The sequence below is a fragment of the Falco punctatus genome, assembly GCF_963210335.1.
Source record: "Falco punctatus genome assembly, chromosome: 6".
Lineage (NCBI taxonomy): Eukaryota > Metazoa > Chordata > Aves > Falconiformes > Falconidae > Falco > Falco punctatus.
The window spans coordinates 75,870,952-75,895,574 of record NC_137585.1 but is presented as its reverse complement, the minus strand read 5'-3'; the positions used below and the strand labels follow the sequence as shown (position 1 = coordinate 75,895,574).

The following is a 24,623-nucleotide window of genomic DNA, read 5'->3' as shown; positions in this document are numbered from 1 at the left end:
TACTGGTATAAAACCTGCAGGCGTAACTATGAAAATTGATATTTTTAGTATGCCTTATAGTCTTCCTCCTTTCTCCCATCAGCTTCCTAACCCATGTTCAAGTACAGTAAGGAGAACCTACGAGAAATGAAATAAAAATACAGGAAGGTGAAGCGCTGACCTGCTGAACTTCCTGGGACAACCAAAACCTGAAGTCATATTTTTGCCTAAATGTTCTTCTCTTGAGCTTGCTTCATCCAAAGGTGGTAGTATTACCTTAATGGGAGGAAATGCGTGGAGCACAAGTACTTTGAAGGATCAAGTTAGGCTTTGTATGAACTTGACAATTTAGAGAAACGGGTAGAAATGAAATAACACAGCAAATGCACTCAAGGACAAGACACTATCAAAGAGCAAGGCACCAGCATGCAAAATGGGAAGATATCTAGCTAGGCAGCAGAACTACAGGAAGAGAATCAACAGCATAGAGCAGTTTAAAAACAAGTCATTTTGCATTGTATCAATAGAAGTGTTTATGGTAAAACACATTAAATATATATAGACAGAAGTTGTCAGCTGTTGAGCCCTTCACTTAAATACAGATGTAAACAAGTGGAGAGATTGCAGAGTACAGCAACAGAAACAAGAGCCTTGAAACCATGAGCTTCCAATTAGAAAGAGTTGGTTTGTTTAGTCTAGAAAGGAAAACGCTTGGAAAGAGACATGACAACAGCCATAAACATGGATCTATGTTTTATTTACTTCCTAATCCTTCCGGGCAAATATCACTGGGTGGAAATGCTGTCACAGCATCACCTCATCATTAATCCATCAGTGGGGAATGGGGTTTGGTTACTATCCAAGCAGGAAGCCGCAAGGCTCTGTAAGCCCCGTGGAGGGATGCAGAAAGGTCCATGCACAAGCAGCAAAGCACAGCAGATGAACCCCGCTCAGCTCAGCTCTGTAGCGAGGCTTAACTAAACGTGGCCCAACAATGGCACAGCAGGAACAAGCTACCTGCAGAGGGGAGCTACCTTAATCCTGAGCTGGTAAGGGAGCCTCACGCCAACTGCGGAACACCAAAAGGGCTTGCCTACCTTAAGCAGGGCCCTGAAGAGCTCTTCAAGGGTTACTAGCAACCTGGAGCAGCTGAGACCACACACCCGCTTGCAGCACATCTCCTGTGAAGGAGCAGACAAAGCCTCCACAGATGCTGGATCTGCTGCCAAAAGAAACCACCGTAAGGTATGAGGCTGCACAAGTCATAGGGGTCGCATATGGACGAGCTGCCTAGTGTTCTCCTACATTACTGATATTTTATGACTGTTGTTTTTCCCTCCCCCCCCCCCCCCCGTGTTCTTCTTGGCTCAGCTGAAGGGACCAACCTGGCAGCAAGCCTAAGGACTTAGGCCTGGGCACAGCTAATTACCACAGAGCCTGATGGGGAGAGTCTGAGCCAGCACCCAGCAAGGAGGGGCCCAGTAACAATGGTATTGCAGGAATGGAGGAATACCGTACTGACAAATGCCGAGTTTGTAGTTTGAATCTGTATTTCTTTTGAATGAAAACAAGATTGTTCAGCTGCTTTGGGAGGGGACAGCGTGGAAGAGGATGTGGTTGTGCTTTTGAGCTGTGTCACTTTTTGAGCTGTGTCACTACAGGAGATCTGTGAAAAAGTCAGTGGCAAAGAAGCTATTTCAGAGGGCTCGGCTGCTTCCCTGATTGCCTCTGGGCCAAAGGCGGGACTCTGGGAGGTTCTGGGCACTCACAGGTTTCAGGGCCACGGCCGCATTGGGATGCTTTTGCTGATACCACAGGAGCTCCTTCCCTGCACACTGACTGTCCATACGCTCGCCAGCCTTCAGCTGAGACCATGTTGCTCCAAGTGGCTTAGAAAGGGCACACACAAAGCCATTCAGCTGGTTTATATTCATGACTGGACACCCAGCATAGCTCATTTAAAAACATGCCCTTCTCAAGGGACATTTAAAAGCATTTGAGTTCAGCCACTTTCAAGGAACTTCAGGTGGTAAAAAGCAAAATGTCCTAATGTTTGGACCTCTGCTAGAATAATTGTCTTATTATGGACAATATCAAAGCTTGACTTGACTAATCTGTATAGGATGTAGGTAGTAACTAATTAACAGGAGCATTTCGAGAAGCAAGCCACCTAAATCAGTGGGAAAATCCCCGTAAATCTAAATGCGTTCCACTTCAATCTGGAAATGTCCACCTCGACTTCACCAATTCAGCTGGTTTGACCTGTCCTAGGACTTACGACACACTCCATGGTCAAATATTACTGGGGGGCTTTCACCTTAGAAAGCTGTCAAATTATTAGAAGAACTCTGAGTGTAGTTAGGGACTGGCTGGGAGTGACCCCATCAATGGAGCCCATCTAATACCATTTGCTAACCTCAGATGTCCATGCCAATGAGACACGCAGAAGTGTCAGAAGTCTCCACACTCCCCAGCCCCTCAGCTAGCCCCTGTGCCCATGCTCACTATCCGTGGTTGTTTGAGGAAACTGAGAACTAAACAGCCCAACAACTGTAGCTCTAAGCAGCCGTAAGCACCAGATCTGGCCTTTGCCAGTGCCTCGCAGCTTTCCTTAGGCTGCTGGAGAGCAGTGGCTCCCGCTGCTCCATCCCCTGTGAGCCAGATGAGCCCTCAAAGCTCACACTGGGTGCTCTGTCATCACACAGCTTCAGTGGCGTGTGTCCCATTAACTAATTTCCCCCAATTATGCTCCACAGGGGATTTTTTAGTCTCTTCAACTGTCCCTATTGTTTATTCTACACTGACTTCCCCTCCCTTTTCTTGTTTTGACCAAAAATACTCTTTTCATCTTGTCCCTACTGAGTTTAGCACTATATTAATCCCCGCCCTTCTCTCAGAGCTGAAGAACTGAAGCATCTTTTACCATTTTAGACAATGCTGGAAAGAAGCAATAAAAAGAACTATTAACCTTCCCAGTGCTTCATGCCAAAATGTGCACAAGAAATTAAAACCAGCCTGTATTTAAAGGCAACCATTGACACAATTAGTGTAACATAATCCACAGTGTGGACTACTGTAACTGTCAAAATGATTTATACCTTTGTGGGTTTTTCTAGCAGGACATCTGCTACTCCCATGTTTGTTTCAGGCTTTCTCCCCTCCCTCCTCTTTGTGCGGGGTGTGTAAGTACAGGTCTGTCTGTGGTATGTTACTGTAATATATGCTTTACCGGTAATAAAGCATTTCACAATTGCAGTACATTAGTGGTGACGCCACACCTTTATAAGGTAATTACACCTGCATTCTAACCTGCCCAAGTTCAGGAAAAAGTAGCTTTCTGGATAAATAAATATGAATCAAACAGATGTCTTTCCAAAGTACCTCCATTTACCCAGCTCTGTATAACCATGGCATCCAGCACCATTCCACATAATGTCCGATGTATGTGGTGTATCGTATATATCACTCTGTTCATCAAAATGCCTTTTTGTTACAGCTTATTTTTGGATAAAACTGGTTTAACAAACTTCTTATTTAAAATGCAACTTCTGAAATGTTTTGACCTTGAAATTTCTGTTTGACAATACTGAAATTTAAAGTACCGTATTTCAGCTTGAATTCCTTTAAATTTTATTGAAGTTACTCTTAAACTCTTAACAAGGGCTAACACATCAAGGGATAGTTTTAAGGTTTTCAAAATTATACATTCCTGTAGACACCAGTTTTACAATTTTTTGCCACGGTCTCAGTGCGTAAAAAATTTTAAATTTTTTTTCTTACCAGTTCTATAAACAAAACCAAATCTCTAGGAAACTGAGCAGCAGGTAAACATTTTCACCTGGGTGGGACAGCAAGCAAGCCATCATTACATTGGAAAACATTTATAAATTGGAGACTGAAAGATGAGATCTGTAAAGATATTTCACAACTAATTCCTGTGTATTCACAAAGAAATTGATAACTATATATCCTTTGTACCCCTAAAGAAATAAAAAGCCACACCAGTCACTTAGGAGGCTGGCCACCCCCGAGGCCCAGGGTGAGTGTGTTTTTCACCCAGCGGAGCTAGCAAAAATAAGCTCCTCATTAAAAAAGAAGAAAAATAATCATCAAGTCTCCTGAAGCATTCAGTCAACATGAAGTCCTTCAGCACGTTCTACTTTGACGATCATTTACACGACTAGCACGCGTCCCTGTTGGATGCCTGGGGCGTACCCCACATTTCTTATTAGTCAGAGCATTGCCGTCTACGTTTCCAAATCAGACAGTGAATCCCGAGGCAGCTTCTCTGGACTTTGGGGACAACCCAACAGGTGTATTCCAGGACCACCACAGCGCGCCTCAGCACCACCCACCACAACCCTCCTCAGTGCAACAGCAGCCCCCAGGCCGCACCTGTGCGGGGTGTCACCGCTACCAGCGCCCACCCCGCGCTCCCCGGTCACGGTTTGGTATTTCAACCTGAAATATACTTTACTATATTTAGCAAATGTAGCAGGGAAGAAGGGCCGTCGGCCGCAGCCGGGCACCGCGGCACGAAGGGCGCTGCCGGGCGGGCGCGCGCAGCCCCCCCAGACGCGCGCCGCGCGGGCGGCCCCGAGGCATCCTGGGACTTGTAGGCGGCGGCGGGCGCGCGCCCGGCGGGGGCCGAGGGGGGACTACGAGTCCCAGCCGCGCCCGCGCTGCTGGCGGCCGGCAAGGGGAGGAGGCGGGGGCTGGCGGCCCGGCGCCGCCCGCCCCGCACCCCCGGCGCTCACCTTGGGCGCGGAGGGGAGCGGGTGAGCGGCCGCCGTCGCGGGTGACTCACCGGCGGGCTGGACGGAGGCAGCGCCTGGAGGTGAGCGGAGCGCGGCCGTGCCGTGCGTGGGCCGGCGGTGTGAGGGGCTCCCTCCCGAGGGGCGCGCCTCGCCCTGAGGAGCGCCCGGGTCGGGGTCGCGCTCCCCCGGTGCCCGCGGCTCCGGCTTAGTCATCCCGGGCGGGGGGCTGGCCTGGGAGGCGGAGGGGTCTCACACGGTGCTGCCGCCTACTCGCCGTGCCGTCCCCCGCTGCCTTGGCCCGCGCCCCGCGCCCGCCGGCGGGGCTGCCGAGGCTACGTGGGCGCCGGGAGCGGTGCGAAAGGCACTTACCGGGAGCGCGGCCGGGCCGGGCGGGCCGCCTGCCCAGCGCCGGCACCAACGCGCGGGGCGGCGAGCGGCGCCCACGCTGCGCCTAACGGCGAGGGACACGCGAAACACCCGGGCTAGCTCGCAAAAAGAAGAAAGAAAGAAGAGGGGGAAACTACAAGAGATCAGTCATTTCCTCTTCTGGTAACTGCAGCCCGTTGACTTTAAGCTGCGGGTTGTCGGTTTAGGTCAGAGTGGCTGTCTGCTGTCCACGAGGACTTGTAATAACAAGAAATAACGTGCTTTGCTACTAGCTTCCACCCAAAAATCTTCAAAACCCTGATTGAGCTGTCCCTCCACCCTCACCTCCCCCAGTTCTCTGGCAAAGAATAAGATTGTGAGTTTCCCTGTGTCGGTGTTTTTCAACTTCTGGTCTGCAAGCTGTGGGAACGTTTTGAACCCCTTAGAAGGGATAGGTGAAAGCGACCAGGAAAAGCCAGCTAGAAAAGTAAGTCGGCTTAAATTTGCTGTGCTGTTACTGCAAAACTTTTAATTGTCTGAACATTGAAATATGATTGAAAGCTGTTTCCAGGATGCTTCAACATTTCAGACAACCCAGATGGCTGTTGCAGCAGGCATTTAGAGATAGCCCAGTAGTAAGAAAAATAACTTTAAAATTTCTGCCATTATTTCTGCTGATGATTCAGCAGAATGTGCATGCATAATTTTTTTGTCCAAAGATTTCACAGAGATTAAAATTTTCATGTAGACTTTTAAAATGTCTTCTACTAGATGTGCAGTAGAATGTATTCTGTGTTAACAGGTGTCTTGATTTATATTACAGAATTTTCATAAGTAACAAGCTACTTTACTAGCTGCTGTAGAAATGGAAAAACTAAGGTAATTAACTGTGCAGTTTCAGAAGCAAGCACGTGTAGATGACTTGCACTGAATTAACTCTGTGGGGATCAACTCTCACACTGGCCTTTCTCACGTGGTAGTAATTAAATTCTGAAATACTTGATTTATGGCAATTCTAAGCCTTCTCACAAAACACGATAGGTGTTCCGGTTCTGCATTTAGCAGTATTCCTGAAGTGTTTTACATTGTCTTGCAACGTACTGTGAAATGTCTCTGAAATGGGATGGGGAAAGAGTATAGGTAGAGAATGGAGTGTCACCTATGCAAAGCTCCTGTTGGTAGATGATAAAGCATATTTATTTGCAATACCATTTACCCCCTTGTGTAGATTTGAGGGCCTTAAATTCAGCAGCGCTGTGCTAAAAGCTTAAAATGCTTAAAGGTATATTGGGTTATAACCAGAATCAAGTTTCAGTAAAGGAAAACTCTTAAGTCCAGTAAGAAAAAAACCCTAACCTGCTGCTACTTCCAAGCTTAGGTTCTGATTACTGAACCATATTTCCTCTGCCAAAGTGATCTGTCCAGAGCTGATGTGGTTTTTTGACTGTACTGTATGAACTCTCTGTAGGGCAACAGTTTGCTTAAAGGCTGTCACACAATTAAAAAAAGTTAAGATGGCTAAGCATGATCCTGGGGGAAAGGGCCTAGGAAGTGGCAAAGTCTTTAGCCTCTGCCACAAACTGAGCCCAGTTTTCTGAGCTGGGTTCTTACTGAAGTGCTCTTTGGGTTCAGCCATCAGATCTTAAGACTTGGGGCACTAAACAGCCATAAAGTTTGGAGTCTCTGATCCATTACTGTGGTTCAAATCATGTTTGGCACACAGTTCTTCATAGGTATTGTAGTCTGTGCCCAAGGATGCAATGTTTTTAGAACTTAAATACTCCAAAACCACATGGAAAGTTGGCTGTTATTTACCACAACACTAAAATCATGCAATACTGAGGCACAGATCTAGCACATGACTGCCACACTGTTGTTCTTTTGCTAATAACTCAAGAAAGAGTAACTGAATATGGATTCATCTGCTTTGACTATTATTATAGTATAGACAGACCACTGTTGTCTTAAACTGTTATTTGGACTGTAGCTGTAGCCTCTGTGAATGTGACCAAGACTTCTGTGCAGCACATGAGTTGCCTAGGGAAGCACAGAGACGTTCAAGCTCTTCTGCCTCTCTTGATCTGGCGGATCGTCTGCTAAAGTCAACCCTGCTGGAGAGCTACAAAGGAATCTGTAACTCTGGAGCCTGCTGCTTTTTTTTGTGTTTTGAGGTAGTTTTCCCCTGGAGAAGACAAGCCTCTGCTCTACGATTTGGTGGTGGTGATGGGGGGTGTTCCATGTTTTCTTGGCATAAGACCTGCCCTGTGCAGACTGTCCTATCCATGCTGGCTTACTCAGCTTTAACTGGTTATGCCAGTTGTTACCAAGCTAGAGGTCAGTGTGGTAGCAGGTACAAGTAATGTAAGCTTGACAGGATTGGGCTGGAACCAGAAATAATTAGGCCCAAACCATGTCTGATTTAATAGGCAGCGAGCAAGTCTTAATATATCATTGTCCTCTAGTTCCCAGTTTGAATGCACAGTGACTGAAGCATTTACATTATGGTCACTTTCCTAGCAACTTCCTAAAGGTATCCAGACCGTTTCTCAAGTCATTGTCCTACGTGGTAGCATCAGGCCTTTAACTGATTAATGGAAGGACAGTGGATCTCAAAGAATAATGGAATTACAATGATACTGTATCTGTGCATGTACATTGGATTTCAATTTGATGATTAAATCAGAATATGCAAAAATTCTTAAGAAGGGATTTTGTTACTTCAGCCGTCCATTCTTCCCATGCTAACATTGGCACATGGGGAGAAAGCCAGAAAGCCTTTTATTCTTGTCTATTAATTATGCCAGCTTCTCTCCAACATTAAAAAGGTTGCTTTAATTCACAACTCAAGATTCAATAGCTTTCATGGGTTCCCTCATTTCTTCATACCAGTCACTTTTCTTCTGAATGGCTTTACATGAGAGTCTTCTGGCATCTCTCATGCATTTCCCCATGATCCAGCATTTACTTCCTTCTGAATCTGAAGAAGATGAACTACTGACTGCTGTTTTTTCTTTTATTTCATTGCTGGTATAATTTTTCTGTAAGAACTGGTTTTCTAAAGCTTGTGTTTTTCTGTCTGATGATTTGTTAGATCTGTAACTTTCAGCACAAGAAGATCATGCTGAAGCTAAAATTCTCAAGCTCAAATTAGCCTATTCCTAGTTAAGTTTAAGGAATTAAATACCTTCCTTATCCTGATGTGTTTCCCTCCCTAAATCTGTTAGCCAGCACACTATTGTCCCGCTAGATAGTATTTCTTGATAGTGTTTGTTAATATGGTTACAAGACCTGCCATTGCTATTATTTTATAGCTTGTTATCTATAGCTTTTTGCTCTTCAAAATTATAAGCAGCAGTGGAATCCAGGTCTTGTACTTATTTTCTACATGCCTAGGTAATGAGGAAGCTATAGACAAACAGTGTCAAGTATTTCCATGGGTATGAAGATACGGCTGTAAGTTTGTGCAGGCAGTTGAATGGGTTTGCAAGTCAGTTGCATTGATAAGATGTAGATTTTATTAATGATCAAAGTGTGGGGAACTTGGATTATTTTTCTCCAAGACTAGCATTAACTGTGTTTCTTTTGTTTTGTGCACTAGCAAGCTGGGAAGACCTATGTAACAAGCACTGGTGTGATTGCCTTCTTGGGAGCTTTTTGACAATGAATCTGTATTTCACTGCCTGGGTGGTGCCTCTCTTTCTCCAGGCTTCACGGAAGAATTCTTACCACTCTTGCACAGGCAGTGGATCAAGTTTTACTGCTGTACTTTGACTGTTGCCTACTACCATTTTATACATTCCATTTTATTTGCATTCTTGTATTGCTGTGGGTTGTTTGGGGTTGGGGGGGGGGGTTTAGCTAATTAATGTATTTTAATCTATTAGTTGAAACCCTGATACTCTGGCATCTACACTGGGCTAGAGCTAAGGTCAATTTGTTCATTTTCATTTATTTTATGGAAATTGCGTTCTGGGGAAGGGCTAGGACTTTTGAAAACTCCTCAGAAAACCTCTCATAATTAAAGCATGGACAGAATTTTCCAACCTAAATTGATGATTGCAGTGTCTGTCATTTGAAGCATCCTTGTTAGAGTTCTGTGTGGTAGGGCCAGATCAAATTAAGGATTGAGCTGATGAGGTGTTGCAAAATTTCAATTTTGGGCACCTGGTTTTCATGGAGCAGAATTCAAAACTCTGTATACCATCCAGGAGACACCTTGGATTGTTACTCAGAGGTATCCACAGGAAACTGCCTGTTCCTGTTCTTGGGGAGCCTTGCTAAGCTCAAGTATGTCTGAAGAGTCATGTAAGGAACAAAAGTACAGATCTGTTGTAGATACAGACATCTGTAATATCCTTTCTAAATACTGAAGTTTTGCTTCTGCTATCATAACTTCATGGCATAACATGGTTAAAGTCCTTTCCCAGAGGAAGCTAGACCTGAGTTCAGTTACCACTTCAGCGTATTGGGATTTAACCCTGCATCTCCTGCTTTACTAGGATAGTGCCATAGCTATGCAGCTTTGACATAATACTGGTTTTGAAGCTGTCCCTGTTTCTTTATCTTCTGTCTCTGGACCATTTCATTATTCAGTTTGGAATTTTGCACTATACTTCATGTTTCCTTGTTTTCAGTTCTGTATCATGTGTTTCTGGTTTTATTTCTTTGCCAGTTTCATGTTTAAAAGTCAATGCTTATGATCTTTTTTTTCATTATGGCATTGCAATGCTATAGATGGTGCTGTATTTGCATCCATATAGTTGAACAGATGACCTGAGTCTTTAACTTACTACAGATGTAGTGAGTCTGGTTTTCTTTTTCCCTACTTTCTGGTGACATTTTTCTTTTGCATATGTGTTTCTGAGGAAGGAAGGTTCTTGCAAGAAATCACCAGAAAATTACTCAATGAAGCTTTCTTCATTCCATTTGATGATCCTCATCCAGACACCCATGTTGCTCTTCCGGTTCCTTCATTCTGGCACCCTGTTTTAGTGTTAGCTGTTGCAGGAATTCATTCATAGTGGGTTGTTCTGCCAAACATGCTTGAAAATCAGTTGGAGAACTCTTGGCCCCTAGAGACCTGTTTGAACTAAACTCTGGGACTGACATCTTTACAAAACTGATATAGAGGGTGTTTTGGTAGGTAGATTCTTAGCTTTACTGCATGCTTGGATAATGAACGCCGCTACTGTCTTAGAACTCTTCACAGGATACACGTATCTTCAGTTCTACCTAATAAATGCCACTGATTCATGAAGACCTCACAGACATATCTGAAAGTCCTGTGCTTCAATAGCCTAGTAAAAGTAAAGTATAACTGAACAGATAGGAGTGTGGTAGGTTGTTCTATCATTCCTATACTCTGTAGCATAGAACCTTTGGCGTATGAACATGTTCAGCGCCAACTAGTAGTAACTAGCATTGGTCCAAAGCAATTTCTGTATATTGTCCATCTTATTTGATTGCTCTGTTTGAGATTGTGGAGTCATTTCTTTAGCTGTATGAAGGTTAGTCTTTTTACTTGTGTAGTTAAGAACAGACACAAGGCTGTCTGACATTTTAAATGTGGGATTTGTCGTCAGCCAGAGAAGAAATGCAAAGGTGAGTCTGCAAATAAATAAAGCAGGGGGTTGCTGTGAGATACTTATCAGAGCAACTTATCTGTATGTTCATTTTGCTTACTATGAAGTTTAAATATTTCAGGAGAAAGCAGTATTGGCCTGTGTTTGCTGTGCATTCATGGCCTTAATGTGTAAGCTCAGCATCAAGATGTTGAGGAAGGTCATTCCCACTGACTGGTAATTGCCTTTAGAACATGAAGCAACACCCTTAAGTACATAGGAGATAGGAAAACAGTTGGATAATACAATCTTAAACAAACAGCAGTTGTATATTTGGGGACAGGATCTGTCACAAGTCATGTCCTACTCACTGCTCCTGCAGGATTTGGTTTGATACCTAGTGCACAAAAGATACATGCAGAAAATGTGTATTGTAAAGTAGCTGCCAAGAATGAAATGTTTCTTCCAAATGCAGATCCTGATATGGATAGGGAAGTTGAACTTCTCTTGTAGCTTCAATAAGGAGTTACTGCTACTACTTTCCCAGATAGTGTCTGCGCTATGCTGAAGTTCTTTTTGACTTTGTCAGAAGCAACAGTTCTTCAGGATTTTCTTCAGGTACTGTTCTACAGGGGGGGCAAATCCTTTCAGAAACTGTTAGGAAGAAAGGCTTGTAGTGGATCCTTGGAGACATTTCAGACCATCATATTAGTTAAGTAAGGTAGGTACTTCATGCCTTGTTTTCAGCAGTGAAACTGGAATGTAAATTTATAGATCCATCCTAAATGCCCTCTTCTCCCCTCCCCCACCTCAGTCATTTCTTCCTGTGTTGACACTGTGTTTTACTATCCTTCAGCTTCCCCTGTGGCTTGAGAGGTTTGCACTGTAAACATGATGACTGAAATGATTCTGGTCATAAATAACAACCTTCTGTCTCTTTTGTGTGTGGGGTTTTTTTGTTTATTTTTAGCTTGATGGAGTACTTGACAGGCTAGTGATGTATGTAAACAGGGTTGATGAAGCAGATACAGAGGGGGAGTATTCTTTTGGTGGTTTCTCTGCTGAAGGAACTGTATCGTGTAACTTCTTCCTTCTGCACAGACATTTGTTTGATGTCTGCTACTTGTTCCACTTTGCCAGAAAAGATCAACCAGCTGCTGGAGGTCATTGGTGCACTGAGGTCACATGAACTATAGAAATTATTCTGGGTTAGCTTGCTGTATATGCATGATCTTGATTTTATGTTCTCTCCTGTGATTATCAGCTGGAGCTTTACAATGAAGACTGCTCCAGCAAAGTTTCTGGCAGTGGATTGCCTCTGGGAAAATGAAGATAGCTAATGATTACCTGTCTCTGAGGGGGTGTATGTCCTTATCAGTTGGCTTAAGCATGACAAGGGGGTCATCAGCCGTGGTGCCATTCTGATTCACTTACCTGATTCCGCTATCACTAGCTACTGCTTTTGGATTTCAGAAGGGGAGGATGCCAGATTCAGACCCAAGGTCACTGAAGCTACAAAAAGCAGGAATAGGTATGATCATATTTGCAGGGTTCTCATGGTTGTCAACATGTTTGCACTGGAAACAGAAGCTATCTCTTATCTATATCTGAGAGGGAAGGAGACCAGTATTCTGCTGCTCAAAGTGCTCCATGTGTTTGTCTTATGTGGAATTAATTAAACAGTTCAATCATCATAATAGGTTCCCAAAACATCCTCTTGTTGAAAACAAACATGAGATTGCTGGTTGATAAGAGATACCAATAAGATACTAATAAATTCATTCATCCATGAAGCAAATCTTTGCAGGCTAAAGTATTTTTTGGCATGGAACATGAGATATAAAATACTCTTATCAGTTACATAATCTTTTTTTATATATACATAGGTGTAATTTGTACACATAGGTGTAATTTGTTACTGTTTTCTGAGACAAGGATCTCTGTGCCTCACATGCTGTTTTCTGCTCTTTTCAGTGGACAGGATCAGTTTATTAGAGGAAAATATGTCATACTGAGTCCAACAGCCTGAGGAAGGTGAGGCTGCTGCTGTTCCATACCCCCAGGTCCAACCACTATCAAGGCTGAAGATGCATTCCCGGCAGGCACAAGCACACAGAACACACATACACAACATATTTACGTATATATATGGCAAGTTGCACAGATTAGACAGGCAACACCAGCTTCATCCTCCTTCCCTCTCTGGCTAAGCAGGATGGAGGTCCAGTAGTGAGAATATGTACACATATATAGAGATACATACACACACATGTATGTACAAGGTGGGTCCCTCCAGCAACTGCACTCAGACACTCAGTCTGCCCAGTAGCTACCTCTTGCACCCCAGTCTCCCCAGTTGCTGGTAGCTGGGCATATGAGCCCTCAAGTTCATAGCCCCAGTCCATTTGCTGGTACAGATCATCACATGCACGCATGTGTGGCTGGACTTCACTTCCCAGGTCCCAGTAGTGGCCTCCCCACCCCTTGTGCTCTTACTGTGGGATACACAGATGCTTTCACACCCAGACTGGCAGGGACCCCCATGGTCCTATAGCTGACCCTCCTGTGCTGCTCTGGACCAGTGGAGGTGAGCCTTTGGTGGTCTGGTGGACCTGGGAGTAGCCCAGCAGGGTATTACCCAGGCTGTTTGTCCTGCCATTGTCCCTCTGAGTAACTCTGTGGACACGTAGAGGAGCTTTTTATCACACAACCCAGCACGGGTTATGTAGCCATCTCACCTTTCTATGTGCAAGAGTGGAAATTTTGCCTGTCTAAAAGCTACATAGGAATTCAAGGTCCTGATTTTTTATTATCATTCCCCCCACACCAAAGGTTCACTCCTAGAGTGCATTTATTATCTTAGGACTTACACAAGGAAAATGTTATTTGCTTCACAAGTTATTTCTGAATTTTTGAAACTTTACATGAAGGCTACAGGTCTAAAGAATCTATTCATTCGTGGATTTAGTGAGAGTGGTGGAGGAGGAATGAGGATGACAAGCACAGGCCAAGGAAACTAGGAGAGCACATTCCTTGTGACCCCACCCAGTCATTTTACACCTTTGTGCTTGTTTTAAAAAAAATACTTCTATTCCAGCTTGGTCTAATTTTACACACATCACTGAAGGTGATAGGATAAGTGGAAGGGCATAGGGCACACTGGGGAATGAGGCCAGAGAGGAAAGAAATAAATGAGAGAACATGTGGTTCCTGAAATTGTCTCAGGTTTTTTGTCTAGCCTCTTAAGACAGTAGAGCAGACCTTGCAGTAATGCTGCTTTTCAGTGTATGTTTGGGAGAACATGTTTTACATAGAGTGGTAGCATTTCCACTAGCCCTTTGGCTGATGATGATCACCTGTACTTTTAAAGACAAAATACTTCATAGACTTTGCAGTTTGTGAGCAAACTTGGAATTCCCCAACAGATGCATTTTTCTGCTATAACCCTGTACTAGTGCTTTTCCACTATTTAAAGCAGCTCGGTGCTTAGCTACCAGAAGAAAGGTTTTCTGCACTTTTAAAACAGGCAAGTCAATGGATCTGCTGCTGACTCCCCCCTGTTGCATTAGGTAGTTCATATACATTTAGGTTAGATACACAAGGTTAGGAGCCCCATTTTGTAATTATAAGCCTATTAAAGCTGCAGTAGTCACACAGTACACTATTCTTAATGTCTCTTCTTTTTTTTTTTTTTTTTTTCCCTCCTCTCCATAGTCATATTTTGAATCTAAGGAACAGCAGCCATATCATGGTCCTTATCAATTTTCTGGCTGCAGTCTAATTCATGTGGACTGGATCAAAAATTATTGTCCTCTGTAAGAATCAGTGTAGGTGGCTTGACAGCCCTGCTTTATTGTCCAAGATGGGGAAAAGAAAGTACTTTGTTATTAGTAATAGTGTTATAAATTAATGTTTGCTTCACTTTTTTAACACCTTCAATTTGATAACAGCAGTAAAGACATAGGACAGGCCTTTATCAAGTCAGATAAAGAATCACCAACTCTTAAGTCTTTTGCATACAGCTTTTAACTACTTCAGCTCAACTCTTATCTGGCTGATAAGATTAATGGCAGTGTTTCTTATAGCTCTTTAATTTTATTCTTGCCACGAAGTTCAAAGGTTGAGAGCAGTATTCCACTACTAATTAAGACTCAAATGCCCAGACATAGCCTTTCTCTTCCTTTTGATAAAGCTCTGGGAGTTTTCAAAAATCATAGCAGTAAACTTTGTTTTAATGAAAATGGCAGTACCTGCTTTTGCTGTTCCTTGAGCATGCTAGGAGTGAAGAGCAAGGCTGAACTTCCAAGCCTTGGATATCTCTGCTGGCAGATTGTCATACTGCTATTCAGCAAACACGTGGAGAGACGCTTCAACCAGTCACAAAATGCTGCGATTTTGCTTCTCTATGGACAACGCATATCATCTGTTGTAAAGACAAGCATCTCAATCCTTGCTCTGTGTGGGCTTTTGCAAAAGAGATGGGTGGTATTAAAGACTTTCATCTTCTACAGCTTAGTATTCAAAATGATCATCAGAGAACATGGTTATATAGGGCTGTTAAGATGAAGTTGGTGACATGACATGGAATACCAAAAATTATGCATCCAGCTATAGTTCTGGGGTAGATTAGGACCTGTTTTAATGGCATGTGATTTCTTGTGTATGTTCTGGTATCCACTGTGAACCATAGCTAAACACAAGATCCTATCATATCCTCCCTCACGTTTCCTTTGTGTTAGATGGGTCTCATGATTCAGTACAGTATAACTTCCTTGTTCAAACAATCAGAAATGCTCAATCTACGGTTTAAAAACCTTCAGACCGAGTGATGGTGAAACTTGGGTTGTGACCTCTGGTAGTATTTCAGACAAACACTCGCCATCATCTGGATAACTGATTTGGAGTTGAACCCTGTTCGGTTAGTCAAATACATCTGTATCATTTATTTTACCATGACAAATACAGGCAGGACTGAACTTCTGTTGTTCTGTATATCCTTGTAGTACCTGGAAGAGTCTGGGCACATGTACAGAAACGAGAAAGGAACTGGAGATGGAGATCTTAACACCTCTCCAGATCTAGATTTACATTACAAACTTGTGTGGCTCTTCCAAATATTAACCAATCTATCTGAAGCTTAACAAACTTGAATGTGGAAAGTACATATCCCAATCAGAACCTGAATTGTTTTGGGGTTAGAAGGGGGCTGTTTTGTTGCTACATCTTTCCCATACTTCATCAGCTTGTCTTTGAGAATGCGCTGGGATGCACAGCCTTACAAAGCCTTGAAAAATACAAGATAAAGAGTATCACTGATGTTCCCTTTTCTACCAAACCAGTCATCTTAGCATAAAAGGCTATCAAGTCAATGAGTCAGGTTCCATGGACTTGTGTATGTCCAACTTGTTTAAATATTCCCTTACCTGATCCTTTTCCATTTATTTAAGTTTTCCTAGCTCCAGGCTTTCCCACTGGTCTCAGGGGCTGCTGAAAGCTGATCTTACCAGTAGACTGAGGCAAAGCTCGTCTTTCACCATGTCCTTTATCACCTTTTCAGTAGAAGACCCACATTTTTTGTAGTCTTCCTCTTGCCGATACACCTTCTTGTTGCCTTTCATGTCCTTCTCCAGATTGAGCTCCTGGTAGACTTTGGCGTTCCTAACCCTGTCCCTGCATGCTCAAAGTGTAGCTCTGTATTCCTCCTGTGTCATCTGTCCTTGCTGCCACCCCTCACATGCTTTTTATTCATGTATGAGTTTTGTCAGGAGCTCCTTGTTAATCTATGTGAACCTCCTACCACTCTTGCTTGAATTCCTGTTACTCAGGATGGACCATTCTTGAGTCTGGAGAAGGTAATCCTGGAAAATCAGCCAGCTCTCCTGGACACTTCTCTTCAGACCACATCCCATGGGATTCTTCTGAGCAGGTCCCTGAACAGGCCAAAGCCTGCTCTCCTGAAGTCTGGGGTTGTAAGCCTACTATATGTCTTGTTTCTCTCAGGATGCTGAGCTCCACTATCTCATGGTCCCTGCAGCCAAGGCTGCCCCCAGGCTTCATATTCCTGACCAGTTCTTCCTTGTTTATAAGTATCAGGTCTGGCAGAGCGTGTCCCCTTGTCAGCTCCTCGATCACCTGTGCCATCACTGCACCTCAAAAGGCTCCTGGATCGCTTGTGCCCTGCTGCGTTGCCCTTCCAGCAGATACTAGGGTGATTAAAGTTTCAGTTTCACTGGGCAGAAGTTCATACACTAGGATTCCTGGGTAGCTCACTGTTTGTGATGGGGCAAGGTGTGAAGTGGAAAGTGGCATTTGTGGATAGGTCGATACTGACATGGAAGAAAAAGCACTACAGATGTCGGTGGCCAAACGTACATCTTAGTATGGATGGCATTGCTGTAAATATGAAGTAAGATACATGTGATAATATGGAGGTGGGAAAAAAGCCAGAGGGCTGCTCAGATGGGAATTGCTGGTAGAAAAATCCTATTCTAATGTCGACTGGATCAAAATCTGGAGGTAGGGGGGAAAAATTATTCATCTGTGGAGAGTTACAATTTTCTAAACAATAACACAAGGAAACACTTCACAAAATGTCATTCAGGCTCCCCAGTGAATGGAAACTATAGGAAGATGTAAAAGAAACTTCAGATGTGTTTCAGGGATGCAAAGGTAACAAGTTCTGACAGTACCTTTGATATGACACTGTTCTTACCAACAAGGTTTAAGTATCTTATTTCACATGATAAAGATGAAGTAAATTTTGAATATGGTTTAAATTAAAAAAAATATAATTTTGGTAAAAATATCCTTTTGTGACTATGTAGGGAAAATATTGCTTATGAAATAATGAGAACTGAAGACATGCTAGGCTATGTCTGCTCTGTGGGATAGAGAACAGCAAACCCCGCATGGAAAATTCCAGCACCTTTATCAAACTGAAGGCTTAGGTAGCGATATTGGTATTTTGCTGCCAGGCAGACTGTATTTGCTGAGTCAGAACGTTGGACCAATCATGATTATCTTTGAGTGTTTAGGTAGCAATTTGTTTAATTTCTGCGTGGCAACCCTTTTCTAGGAAAGTATTGATGTACAGCTAAAAATTAAACACCTCTGGGTTAGCTGCCTTGGTTGAAGGCAAACACATGCTTAAGTGACTTGCTGGACTCGAGCCCAAGGGCCTTGTTCACAATTATGGCTCTGTTTCCCATTGCACTCACGTTCTGTCATCAAATGTAGCGTTAGCCAGCATCTCTGCTTAACGATATAGCAGTCCTGTCATTTTGCTCATAATTTGGAGTTGTTTCTTGCTCCAGATTTCTAGAAGCAGGCAACACGGGGTAAAGGAATTATCAGAGTATCTCCTAAACATGTTAAGATGTTTATGACGCTGAATCAGACAGATGAATAGATGTTTACAAACCTTCTGGCTAGTTTTAAAATTGTGTGCATCTCCTGACTCCTGTTTTAGTGGGTGCAGGACTGAGAATAACAGAAATGACACAACCATTGAAAGAATAACTTTTTGAAAGTAGTCAGTTGTGCATCCTTGAGATGCTGTCTGGAAGAAGAAGCCTCTGAAAAGTAGGAGAAGGCAGGCAGATAAACGGACTGGCTATCTGGAAGAAAGAAGTGGCTTTCTCAGTGTTAAAACTGGAGTTTGTCTTTTGGAGGTGGACGTGACAGTTTGTGAGTAAGCAGGAAGTAACTCAGCAATAAAGTAATCTCCCTTCGACACTGACTTTTTCTTTAAAAACTTGGAGGGGGGAAATCCAGATAAGCATGAATATAACCTTTCAATTTTGTTTGTGCAATTATTTACAAAGTAATTAATGAAAAAGCTTTCTTTACCTAAGAGAAGCATAAATTAATGGCTTCCATTATAGTAAAGACATGAGTGTGGGTTTTTTACTTACTGCTGTTACAGACAGTCTAATTGGTGCTTTTAAACTGCATTCACAGTTCTTGTCTCTAGCTTGTCAAAATACATTCTTTGAAAGGAAATTCCCAGTCTGAGGTTAAAAATGTAACCAAAATTCTTTTTGGTGCAACAGGTTTTTCAGTGTAGGCTGTGGAACTGTTCTTCCTTGGCTCCTGCTCCATGACATCAACTATGGAACATGCTCAAGTAAAGGAAGCATGTCTTGAGCAAACCCAGAGGTATTGTGTGGAAAGACCAATATATAACCAAAAGCTCTTGCAAGGACAGCTACACAGACGAGAAAGAACACCTCAGACTTTAAGGCAGAAGATTGCACATTCTTGTCGGTAGGGTTTTTGTCTTATCTTTATTTTATTGGTTAGAAGTATTCTAATTCTTAATTGATTCATGCACACAGCTGGTAATCTCTTCAAAGAAACCTAAAAGATAAAAGCACTAGTTCTACTTTGATAATTCAGAAAGACTGTGATGAAATTGTGTATGTGGTTTTATATGTTAATATATAACTGTATTACAAAATGTTAGATAAATTAGTTTAACTGCCTTCATCAAAATGCAAAGGAAAAATATTCAGTGTAGGAATGTGAAGTCTTAGTCAAATCATGTGATGTGAATTCATAAGACCCAGAAAAGTATCTGTCCTTTTTACATGGAAATACTTACAGCCAGATTTGTGATTCACATGATCCTTTAATGGAAGAGGAGTGGAGACATATGACAGCTGCGTAGAAATCTAAATTATTAGTCTAATAAGGACTTAATAGAGGCATTCTGTGAATTTTAACTAACTGCCTTGGAATCCAAGTATCATCTGGTTAGACAGGAATTGTCTTTAACTGTGCAACTCTTGCTCTGTGGTACCAGAGGATAGCGAGGAGAAACTTAGTCTAGTTAAGTTCTCATTAGCTTTACATTTATCCATGCTTCATTTGCAGAGCTGATTCTGTTTCTTGCTAGAACCTTGTTCTGCAAGACAACAAATGATTTCTGCCCAACTGCTTGTCTGTAAAATATTCCTGTTCACGTGATTTGACATTTGGAAATCTGTTTTGGTTAACGGAATAACTGTTCTAATGGTAATGGCACCTAATTCCACCTCAAAAAACTTACCTGTCCTGAGTAAAAGATGTGGATCTATATCCTCCTGAGCTATGACTACTTGTGATTTAATCTGCTTAAACATGGAGAAATGTGGATAACTAGTTCTGCTCTCACTTGTAGCAGTAAGCTTCTCACCATGCACTTTAGTCCCGTAAGAATTCAGAAATGTTAACAAATCTCTGCAGTTCTCTTGCAGTTCTACACAGAAAAGCATATCTATGATCTCAGTGTTATATTTTTACCCAAGGTTAAACTTTCTTACCACTGTACAATCCAAGGATGATGCGTGGCAGTACTGGATAGAGATATTTATTTCCTGGCTCTATTCATTTGTCATGAGTCAGGGTTTCAAAAGGTTAATAACTCTGCTAAGAGGCACAAGGATCAGTGTTGTTGACTTTGGTGCCTTTCCTTTCAGGGTAAAGAAAGGTTATGTTCTCAAATAGCCTTAACATTAGCCTATCAGTACAAGTGATAGTAACAAGCATTAGTGAAATAATAGTTTAGAAAGAAAAAAAAGAAAGCATAAGTATATAATATGTTATAATAAAAAAAGTATGAAGCGTGCAAATAGGAAATAAAAATAGGAAAAATCACTGCAAATTACTTTGATGAGTGAAAACCACTGTCAGAAAGCAAGTTATCCTCAGGGAATTGTTACTAGGAATGATTTCAGCAAAAGGTGTTGTGTGACTGCTCAGTCGTGCATGGACTTGAACAGTTTCGCTTCCCACTGACCACCAGCCTCACAAGACTGTAATTCTCTCCTCCAGTTATGTAAGATTTGTGAACAGCAATCAACACATGATAAAGGGCTAGTTGTAGCTGCTTGTGTTTAAGCTTTGTCCAGAAATTAGTCTTCAGGGGCCTGAGTCTGCCTTTAATAAAGTTGTTTTCCTGCATAGGGATGAAAGACAATTTTTTTTGACCCTTGACCACTGCTAGTGTCTAACTTTTTCTTTCTGCTTTGTATTTTCAGTTGTTCTTCTAAGAAAGCCAAGTCTCATCTTTACAGTTTCTTACCAATTTTAAAATGGCTTCCCTGTTACCCAGTGAAGGAATACTTATTAGGAGACATTATCTCAGGTATAAGCACTGGGGTTATGCAGCTTCCTCAAGGTGAGTATCTCTCTAGATTTATTTATCCCTTCTTTGCTTTTTCTGTGTGTGCTTTTATGGTAGTGCTTGGCTTCCTGAACAGGTGCTCATGAGAAAAGGATGTGTATTTCAGGGGGTGTGTGGAGATCAGTACACCATTCTGCTGACCAGCCCATCATGACGATGTCCTTAAAACTGCAAGTCAGTGATATGCAGCAGCCTCTGAGAGAAGCATACCTCTTTGATCAATACGAAAAGCTCTCAATAACAGAACCAGCTTCTTATAGTCTAAACCTTTTGCTGAATGCACTCTCTTATTTTCTGATCCCATCATCCTGAAAGTTGTAGCAGATTTCCTACAGAGGGTAGCAATATCTAATAAACATATAGACATGTTTCAGGATGACAACTGTTGCAAAGTAACCAAACTAAATTCAACCAGAGAAGAACATGCAAGAAATCAGAGACTGATCCCTCTTTCTGTTAAGGCTAGAAGCCACAGGTTTAAGCTGGAATGATAGTAGTGGGAAGTGATTTACATAGTGGAAATAAATCAAAAGTATATTCTATAACAAGACTGAAAATCTGTGGAATGTCTATTAAATTACTTGGAAGTTTCACCCCAAGCGGAGCCTGGCCCTGAAGTAGGAGCAGACTCTGTGGAAGATGAAGAGAAAGCTGGTGTTCACTTTTCTGGTCAGCTCTTGGTGACTGAACCAATGGAATCTTTTGTTCAGCCTGACGCCTTACTATCAGTAGTTTCAGAACTGCAGTGGAGTTAGTGACAGGATTTTTATAGCAGTATCATGATGGGGTGTCACCATTGCTCTGGGAATGGCAGCTTCACGACAGCTGCCACAGTCCCAGTAGATTTCCTCAGGAGGTCTCAGAGTGGAGGGAATTTTTGAATTTGTGCAGAGCCCAGTCCAGAGGAGTCCTCATGCTAAGGGTATATGTAATTAAGCATTTCATATTTCATATTTCTACCTCACTTGTTCCACTTAAGGCTGAGGCAGGTATGAAGAATTAATCTGTAAATCCGAGAAGCCTAGATTTTAATAGGTGGTAATCCATTAAAGCAGTGGAATATCCTAATTTAGTCTGTGCAGTTGACTTGTTTATTTCTGTAGCTTCCTGGGTTTGTGCATTTTTTTTTATAATTAAGGATATTTTTTCTTACACAAATATAAACGTCAGCTTATGTTAAATTGATAAGTATGTGGTTAACTGTCAGCAAATCTGCCATACAGTAGACACAAACATTACCAGTTGTATACTGAAACACAGTTTATGTGATGATCAGATAAGGACACTAAAATTTAAGTGGGTCAGCTATGAACTTTATAATTAATTTGTGACTTCGTTTTAAACTAAATATTATTCTTTTCTTCGGTGACTGCAGACATGCCCTTAAGCTGCTCCTAATCTTTCTAAAAAGGCAAAAGTTGAACTTTTATTTTTCTGTAATGCATGTAATTCTAGCAAGCATGAGTTCAAAGAAGCCTGGGGATCATTCCAGGCAGAACTGAAATGGCCAGGGTGTTTAAGCTGTGAACTCCTGTCATGTCAATATCTCTTTATTTCCTTGGCACTGACAGCCTCTAAAAATGCCAGTACAAATGAAAAGGAAAAGGAATAAAAGGGTATTCAGATAGGAACTTCACATAGACCCACCCTCCTGGTTTTGAAACCACTAGTTTTCAGTTCTGGTCACTTGTACTGTTAAGTTCATCACCATATTAAAAGCCAGGCTGTTACAGTACAGGGTGTTCTGGTGATTCTCTTGGCATGAGAGGTAGCCCCTGGGGCAGAGAATATATGTGGGATGTGTTTCAGCAGTACTTAATGAAGAGCTCACTGCTGCAAGAGAATAAACAATACTTAATGAAGAGCTCATTGCTGCAAGAGGATAAACGATATCATCATTCCAGTTCAGATAGGAATTTGAATTCTTGGTTAGGACTTGGCCATTGCTTAGGGCATGAGCAAGACTGTGAGCTATTATACTGTGCAAGAGTGCTTGGATGACACAGAAGAACCTTTCCTGTTCTTGTTCTTTCGTTGTAACCTGATGCTTTGTCTCTCAGTTTGAAAATACATTAATAGGAAGAGGTGTTTTCAAGTATCACTAGCTCTCCGTGGTGGGTGAACCATTGCTTCCTTTCATAATTTGCACTGGACTGTTGAGCTTTTTGGTCCTAACTTGGACCAGTCTGCCCAAGTGCGGCAAGAACACACAGCTTCCTCAGGTGTCGTGAGTCTGCTCTTGTGAAGGTGAAATGGAGAACCAAGCCAAGCCAGGATACAGCGTTTTCTTCTCAAGGCCCATTTGTTCAGTTCTGGTGTCTAATTTGCATTAATGCAAGCCATGTAGAACTATGTATTTTGCTGGAACTTGGAACCATAATGTGCCATATCACGTGGTGCACACAATTTGCTTGTGAGCCTGGTCCTATGATAAGCACATGCTCGGTCACGCAGAGGGGGAGCACTGTGGGAGGTGTCCCTCCCTGGTGGCCCTTAGAGCAGTTTCCCCACAGCTCCATTGCCATGCTTGCCAGCCCCCCTTACAAACAGAAATGGTGTGAGTTGCACTGCCACTGCCTGGAACTGGACAGGGCTTGATAACAAAAAGGACTTATTTTTTGGGGAAGAATATCAGGCTATAAGCTCTCTATGACCTTACAGATTGTAAGCAATGATTCTCTGCTCGTTTTATATTTTGGAGCATGTTTTGCAGAAACATAAACTGTTATGTCATCCCACTTGTTCTGCGGTGAAGGTGGAGGGAGTTGTTTAATCAGTCATAGATTACCATGAAGGTCATGTCTGATGAGAAAAGCAGAAGAAAAATTAAATGTGTCCCACTGTTTATGGGGTTTGGGGTGTTTCCAATTACATTCTTTGACAGACAAAAGGCAACAAAAAGTGCTTGTTGGCTATCAAAAAGTACTTCCAGCCCCAAAGGTGAAACGGTGAGAGCGCAGGTGCACAGTTGTATGCACAAACATGCATGCACACACCTGCAGTGCCCATAATTAGATACTTCTGGTTTCCTGACTCAAACCGTCAGGTTTCTAGGCACTGCCCTACAGCATTATACATGTTAAAGAGTATTTGCTGCAAGACTTCTTGTTTTTTAAACCTGTGATATGTCACAAGATTTCCTATTAAGTGAGTTCAGTTTTAGTAAGCTTAAATCCTTTTGCTTCAGATGGTTTCTTTCTGTCGTTTGCTTAACATATGTATTTGTGTCTTGTTTTCTAGGTTTAGCCTATGCTTTGCTGGCAGCTGTTCCCCCAGTATTTGGCCTATATTCTTCATTTTATCCTGTCTTTCTGTATACTTTTTTTGGAACCTCCAAGCATATATCAATAGGTATATCTGTGTGGATAACTGAAAGTCTGTGTGTGCATGTGTTTAATAAAGTTGTAAAAAATAAAATTGGGGAAGTAGGAAGTGTAGTTGTTTTCCATCAATTTGAATTTAAATGAATAGGAGAAATACAGATGTGTCAAACAGTAGTAGTATTTTTTATTGTTAATTTATCCATCCTACTTAGAAAGGAATAGAAGAGCATTTTTTGTCATATTAGATCTAGAAGTGTGTGCTGTGAACTCCTGAACTGTAATTTCATCGCTGCAGTCATCCTGTGTGGCCAGGACGAATCTCTAATTTGCATAATAGAAACTGAGATAGAAAAAAATTATGGTGTTTACTTACTGTAGATGTATATGTTCACCATCTAACTAGCTTTAATGGTGCTGAGTACTAGAGCAGATTTGGGGACTGAAAAAATAAAATATTTAGGTATAAAATTCT

General features: G+C 42.2%; 1 protein-coding gene across 3 annotated transcripts in view; it reads left to right on the top strand.

Moving 5' to 3' along the window:
- Window positions 1–4,640: 4,640 nt before the first annotated feature.
- The window catches only part of SLC26A5 (solute carrier family 26 member 5), a 36,668-nt gene continuing 16,685 nt past the window's right edge, over window positions 4,641–24,623 (top strand). Inside the window, exons 1-5 of one of the 3 annotated variants that reach the window (XM_080391952.1) lie at window positions 4,641–4,816; window positions 5,508–5,589; window positions 18,715–18,928; window positions 20,683–20,822; window positions 24,069–24,179. In XM_080391952.1, the coding sequence (XP_080248078.1) occupies window positions 18,762–18,928; window positions 20,683–20,822; window positions 24,069–24,179 (418 nt within the window). In that variant the 5' untranslated portion in view covers window positions 4,641–4,816; window positions 5,508–5,589; window positions 18,715–18,761. Of the gene's footprint in view, window positions 4,817–5,507; window positions 5,590–12,631; window positions 12,698–18,714; window positions 18,929–20,682; window positions 20,823–24,068; window positions 24,180–24,623 lie in introns of those variants that run through there. The other 2 variants (XM_080391953.1, XM_080391954.1) reach the window with 2 other exon arrangements.